This window comes from Anopheles darlingi, chromosome 2 (assembly GCF_943734745.1).
Source record: "Anopheles darlingi chromosome 2, idAnoDarlMG_H_01, whole genome shotgun sequence".
NCBI lineage: Eukaryota > Metazoa > Arthropoda > Insecta > Diptera > Culicidae > Anopheles > Anopheles darlingi.
Window position 1 is genome coordinate 72,217,057 of NC_064874.1, and position 6,500 is coordinate 72,223,556.

The window sequence follows — 6,500 nt, forward strand, 5'->3', positions numbered from 1 at the left end:
CTTGCTGGAGTGCCGGGAAACGAGGGGACACACGCGATGCAGGGAAATCAGCAGCAAACCGAACCAGAAAGGACACGAGTCCAGGACGACGAAATCGCGATTCGGCCGAGCACGCGGCGCGATGTAAACAAGAATGGCCGCCGCTGTCAAACTCGGCAAGAAAACTTTTTGAACCGACCCGCACTTCAAGCAAGCTGTCAAACCGCGGAAAATCTCGGAAAAATCACAACAAACTCGGAAAAACCACAATAAACCAGGAACAGAACCAGGAATTTCTGCCCGGAACCAGGATCAGCGTTTTGGTGCTACGAGGAAAATTCCTTTCTTTTCGTTTCCCCCCGCAGTGCTGAACGATGGACGACGAAGAGTACGAGCGTTTCGAGATAACGGATTACGATCTCGCCAACGAGTTCAACCCCAACCGCGGTGGTCGTCGAGCGACGAAAAAACAGCAAATTTACGGAATCTGGGCCTCGGATTCAGAGAACGAGTATGAGAACGAGGGCAGCTCAAGTGGTCGGCGCGGCGGTGGTCGAGGCCGGATGGCAGGAAAAGCCCCGAAGGATTATACGGCACCTATCGGTTTCATCGCCGGCGGTATCCAGCAGTCAGGGAAGAAACAGGAGGCCAAGAAGGAGCAGAAAGAGGGCGACAGTGAGGATGATAGTGAAGGGGAAGAGGATGGAAGACCTCAGTTCGGAAAGAAGCAGGGTTCGACGGGTAGCACCTCCTCCGAATCGGATGACGACAAGCGTTCCGCGGCCGACCTGCGCTCGATGGCCGGTTTCCGTAGCTTCAACAAACCGGCACCGAAAGTGGGTAAAAACCTCGGAAACTGGGAGCAGCATACGCGAGGCATCGGCGCAAAGCTGCTGCTGCAGATGGGCTATCAACCTGGCAAGGGTTTGGGGAAAGATTTGCAGGGTATCGCCGCCCCCGTCGAGGCGCATCTGCGAAAGGGCCGTGGAGCGATCGGTGCGTATGGGCCCGAGAAGAAAACAACGCTGGCCGATGCCAAGCAGCAAAAGGCACTTAAACAGGACGAGCCCAAAGGAGAGAAATCCGACGAGGGACAACAGTGGCGCAAAGCGAAGGAAGGCAAGCAAGATAAGGGTCGCTACTTTTACAAAACCGTCGAGGATGTCATCGAGAAGGGCAAGAAGACGCCGACAACGTACGCACCGTTCGATAAGAGCTCCAAGCTGAGCCAGGTGACGGTGATCGATATGACGGGACCGGAAAAGCGAGTCCTCAGCGGATACCACGCGCTCGGTCAGGCCAGGGTAGCGGATGAGGAGCTGTACAGTGAGCCAAAGCCGGCCGCGGAAACGACACACTTTGCATTGCCCGAACTGATGCACAATCTCTCGCTGATGGTGGAGTTCTGCGAGCAGGACATTATCGCGATCGACAAACAAAAGCGCGAGGTGAAAGATCGTGAAGAGCAGCTCGTGCAGGAGAAGGAAAGTCTTATCCGGATCGCCCGTCTCGAAGAGCAGTACCTCAAAACGCTCGACGGGGCCCTCGAGTTGGTGCGGGCGCTCGTAGAACCCGCCGATGGTAAACCGGTCGAGCTGGAGGACTGCGAGAGGATATTTATTCGTCTGTACACGGACTATTCGGCAGAGTGTACGGAATTTGGCCTCTCGGACTTGGCGGCCGGTGTCGTGGCACCGCTTATAGCGACGCGCCTTAAAGATTGGACTCCGTTTACCGATCCGACACGTCATGTCGAGCTGTTCAAGCGCTGGCGCTCGATTCTGGGTGCCACAAACTCCGAGACAAAGTGTAGCCTGCTCGATCCCTACTCGGCCGTCGTTTGGACCGGTGTCATTCCCAGCATTCGAGCCGCTGCCAGTGGTTGGGATCCACGGACTCCAACACCCATGATAGCTCTGCTGGATGCCTGGGCTCCAGTACTGCCAGCCTGGATACTGGATAATGTGCTGGAGCAGATCGTTCTCACCAAACTAGCGACCGCCGTTGTCGAGTGGGATCCCCTTACGGACACGGTGCCAATACACAGCTGGATCCATCCGTGGGTCGATCTGCTGGGTGAGAAGATGGAAGCGGCCGTGTATACGATGATCCGTGAGAAGCTGGCACGGGCACTGAAGGCTTGGCATCCGGAAGATCGCTCTGCTCGTGCCATGATCACACCATGGAAGGGCGTATTCGCCGAGGAAGATCTACAGGTGTTCCTCACGAAGAACATCATTCCCAAGCTGGAGCTGCGCCTCACCGAGGTGATCATTAATCCACTGCAGCAGGATCTGGAAGTGTTTAACCAGGTGTGGGAATGGCACGAGTTGATATCACCGCTCCAGATGTCCAACATGCTCGACAAGTACTTCTTCCCCAAGTGGCTACAGACGCTCGTGATCTGGTTAAATCAGGCGCCCAATTTCGATCACGTTTCCCGGTGGTATCAAGGCTGGAAGTCCCAGTTCACCGACGACATTGTGCGGCAGCCAAACGTGAAGGAAAGCTTCCGCAAAGCACTGGAGCTGATGCAACGTTCTATTGGGGCAGGGGTCGGAATCGGTAGCAATGGACCCGCGCCGTCCACAGCGGTACCCATCGAACCGATTCCTCCTCCACCGAAACCTCCGACACTGCTGGACGTTGATGCAACACCGACGCTGGAGTTCAAGGAACTGGTTTCACAAAAGTGCGCCGAACGGGGCATCATCTTTGCGCCGATGCCCGGACGTCGCGAGCTGGGAAAACAGGTCTACCGAGTGGGAAAACTGTTCTGCTACATTGATCGCTCCGTTTGCATCGTCAGCATGGACGGTGGTATCAACTGGACACCGATATCGTTGGCCGCTTTACTCGAACGATCCGTTACGGGTTGATCTGTTCTCGGAGGGTCAATGAAAATTAGCAAGTACTCAATAAATATACATAACATGATTTTGGTTTTATCTTGGGTTTACACTTCATTTTGTTAGCACAACGTAACTGAAGCACGTGTATCGTGCTTCTACAACGGACATTTCGGCACGGAGGGTATCGTAGACCTGCGTTGAAACGTTGAGATAAATGCACTAAAAGAAATAACAGTACCTTCCGATATATTTAAACAGATCTTTGCTAGAATGAAATTCTATTGTACCATATCTATCCTCGTAGTACATTTAAATCTCCTTGATCCATGATGGCTTTGGTGTTATCGGCAACAACGTGTGCCGGTGAGGTAATACTTAGTTTGTGGTTGACGTCATATTCCGCTAATCGTCATTCGATAAAAACTACAAAATTATCCAATGTTGAATTGGTGGTCCATGAATATGAGAAAAAAATCGTTGATTCCTTCAACGACGACGTTCGTATCCAATAACGGGGAAGGTAAACGTCTTCGTCCCACACTTCGTCTTAATATTATAAAGATAGTTTGCCAATGCATCTGGCACTCACACTTTAGTTTATCAAACATCCTGTCTAACTATTTTGCTTTAATTGATCTTACTTTCTACGGTATTTTCTCTGCATCGCTTTGAACACGGCTTCACGCCAAAACTTGAGCGATTCTTCCATCATGTTTGCTACGTACTCCTTATCAAAATCAATCCACAGTTTTGTGACATTTTTAGTTGTTTCGAAATCCAACGCCGCTACTCCGAGCAGAGCCTTCGTTCGATGGGTCATGTGCATTTGCAGCTGAATTTGGGCAAAATATTTCTTCGAAAGTTTGGTCACATCCACGTAACAATCGTACGTCTTCCGCGTGTAGGGACACTTGATCTCTAGCACAAACTCATCAGCGATCCCGTCCGGCGATGCGCCCATCCACGGATGTGCCGGATCCAGCACGAGACCGGTCGGTCGGAGTGAGGGAAACTCCTTTTGCAGTTCAGCCAAAACGTGTCCCTCCAGGTCGGTACCGCGCTTCATCGCCAACGAAAATCCCGACGAAAGGCCCATGATTTTGTTAGTCAGCGATCCGTTCTTCATCGTGCAACGTGAGGCTTCGTGCATCCGTGATGCGGTGATGCGTCCTTTGCGCAGCTCGTGCCACAAATCCGTGTCCGCTTGTTCGATGGTTAGGAGTGTCGCGCTGGTACAGGTTTCACGCCGCATCTGGCTGCCGCAGAACGCCAAGAATTCGTCCCAGGTCGGGTTTTTGCCTTCATACTCTTGAAATAGACTCATCATGGACAGCTTCTTGGCAGCTTCCAGCTCCAGCTTGGTATCAACACTCTCGACGATCGGTTCTTTCTTTATCTTCTTCAGCGAGGATCGGCCAAGTAACGCTGGGGATAGTGGCAGCGGTTCGATGACCACTTGCATTCGCAAAAGATCTACGGGTAGTAGCGCTTTCCTTTTACGAGGCACGTTCTCGACACTTGATTCGGCATTAGCGATCGGTTCGATTAACACAACACAATTCCTCTTACTATCGAGGATATTTCTATCGATATTTAACATTGGCATCGTGGCGGCTGGAATATTTCTTTAATGGCTCTAATTTGCACTTATCAGGTTTACGTGGCTGGAAATTGTTCACAAAAGTTTTAAAAATTAAGAATTTCTCACTTCAAAGAGCGATCTCGGAGCGAACAACATTGCAGTGTTACAATACTTGTGATCGTGCTGGACACCCGGATCTCGTGCCGCAGATTTCTGTCCTCTCTAGGGTCGATTGTGAGCTGCTAAATTGATTGCCGGAGCACGGAGAAGGTAGAATTCTTTCGTGGTTCCGTATTTTTCCGGAAACGCCGGCGGCAGTTGCAAACGACTTGGTGTTGTGCTTGTCGCGCAGGATCGCGGTCCGATTTCGCGCCAACTCTGCGATCCCTAACCTCAAACTGCCCATGCAGAACTAGAAAACTGCCAGTGCAGCAACGGCGCGCAAACTAATTTCAGCGAAACGGATTTCAAGCGAATTTTCAAGATTCGAGTTCGAGGTGCTCGAAATAATGGCATTTTCAGAAAATGCCGTTATTTCGAGCACTTTTTCGAGCGGCTGCTTTGTTTTGCTCGACTGGACGAATGTTTTTTAACGAATCGAATTTAACGAACCGAATTCAACGAAACGAATTCAACGAAAGGACTTTAATTTCCAAGATGGTGGAGTGAGCCGCGGCCGCGTTGAGCAAAACTGAAACCGTGAAGGAATTGGCTCCTGCCGCCCGTAAACAACAAGAGAAAGGATCGCCTGCGTTCCGGATCACCGTCCCGGGAGTGCTTGTTAACCGATTCTGTCGATTCCGGGTGATATTTTCCGCTTATTGTGCTCGGGCGATCGGTGCAGAAAGTGGTCGCGGGTAACCTTGGCGAGAGTTGGCTGTGAAAGATGGCGTCGCTGGATGAAAGAGAAAAATGATGAAGAGGGAAAAAATCGGCGGTTGGTGGAAAATTTAGCTTTTCGGCCACAAAGTGAACTATTTCTGCCCTGAAACCACCAGCAAACGGTGTCTTATAATTTAGCGCATTTTCCTAGCCACTGTTCCACATGGTGGAAATAATTTTATCCTACATTGACGCAGAAAAACCCGTTAAAAAGCGAAATGAGCCAGGTAAAGCACCCATTTCTGCCCAATTTTCGCAATATTTCATTCCTGCTATACCTTTTCTGTGTTTTGAGCGTATTTTCACCACGGAATCGTCGATGGGGTGTGGCGAACTGAAGACCCAAGTATGGAAAAACGAGTCGGAATGTGGAGTTTCGTAGGGACCCGACGCGATCTGCCGGTGCCGGAGTGTCCCGAAATCGGATATCCGGGGTCTGTGCCACCGTAGAAAGCTGTCCATTCGATAGAGCACGATCTTCCGTCCTCCCCGTGGTCGATTTCAGAAAAATCGAAGGGGGACCCTTTTCGGCAAATCGAGCTCAAAACTGTCGCTCTAGCTAGCAAAACAGCAATCCGAGGCAGATTAGGTCCTTCTGGCCGGTTTAAGGAACGTTTTCAGAGTGCCATCCGTTCACCTGCACCGTGCCACGTGACGTGGAAGTTTCTAGAAGTGCGTGGCAAGACCGTGAGCCTGAATTTTGGCCCAAATTTCGAGTGTTGCTTGAGGAATACGATGCCACCCTAGCTGCCGCCTGGAATGCCAGCTGACCAAACGTTTATTATGCTCAAAATTTTAGTTATTTTAAATTTTTCACTGTTACGTAATCGCTGGTAACGTTGCGGTGGATACAAGAAAAGTGTTCCGGCAGACAAAGGCTGTGAGTGCACGGTGCTACAGCAGCATCTGGCTTTAATCGTGTAAAAACGTAGACGGTACCTGAGATGTTGGACCAACTTTCGCTTCTTTTATAATCATCGTCGTGTGTATTCGATTCTGATAGCGAAATGCTCATGAAATCCCATGCTAAGGCATAATTTTCCAGAATAAAACGTATTTTTGCTTAAACAGAGGACAAAGATCGACAATTTGGCAGTAGATCCTTCCCACATCTGGTATCTAAGGATCAAACGAATCATTTTAGGTTACTAGGTTTTCCATCACTTGAGCGTGTCGAACAGCGTAAATCAAAGCGTGCTGGCAAA

General features: G+C 50.3%; 3 protein-coding genes across 3 annotated transcripts in view; 2 read left to right on the forward strand and 1 right to left on the reverse strand.

The window, feature by feature from the left end:
- Window positions 1-260: 260 nt before the first annotated feature.
- On the forward strand, window positions 261-2,905 carry LOC125960141 (septin-interacting protein 1). The gene has a single exon (XM_049693347.1). The coding sequence runs from the start codon at window positions 354-356 to the stop codon at window positions 2,856-2,858; it is 2,505 nt and encodes an 834-aa protein (XP_049549304.1). The 5' UTR covers window positions 261-353; the 3' UTR covers window positions 2,859-2,905.
- Window positions 2,906-2,974: 69 nt separating this feature from the next.
- Window positions 2,975-4,767, reverse strand: LOC125960149 (uncharacterized). The gene is made up of 2 exons (XM_049693363.1): window positions 4,586-4,767; window positions 2,975-4,495 (listed from the first exon to the last, which is right to left on the reverse strand). Exon 2 carries the CDS (start codon window positions 4,435-4,437, stop codon window positions 3,469-3,471), a length of 969 nt encoding a protein of 322 aa, XP_049549320.1. The 5' UTR covers window positions 4,438-4,495; window positions 4,586-4,767; the 3' UTR covers window positions 2,975-3,468.
- Window positions 4,768-5,067: 300 nt separating this feature from the next.
- Window positions 5,068-6,500, forward strand: part of LOC125960139 (chromodomain-helicase-DNA-binding protein 1) — a 10,251-nt gene continuing 8,818 nt past the window's right edge. The window contains exon 1 of the mRNA XM_049693345.1: window positions 5,068-5,522. Within this exon, the coding sequence (XP_049549302.1) occupies window positions 5,514-5,522 (9 nt within the window). The 5' untranslated portion in view covers window positions 5,068-5,513. The remainder of the gene's footprint in view (window positions 5,523-6,500) is intronic.

Excerpts from the sequence above, each read along its gene's own strand:
- LOC125960149 (XM_049693363.1), bottom strand. The coding sequence starts at position 4,437 with ATGCCAATGTTAAATATCGATAGAAATATCCTCGATAGTAAGAGGAAT.
- LOC125960141 (XM_049693347.1), top strand. The coding sequence starts at position 354 with ATGGACGACGAAGAGTACGAGCGTTTCGAGATAACGGATTACGATCTC.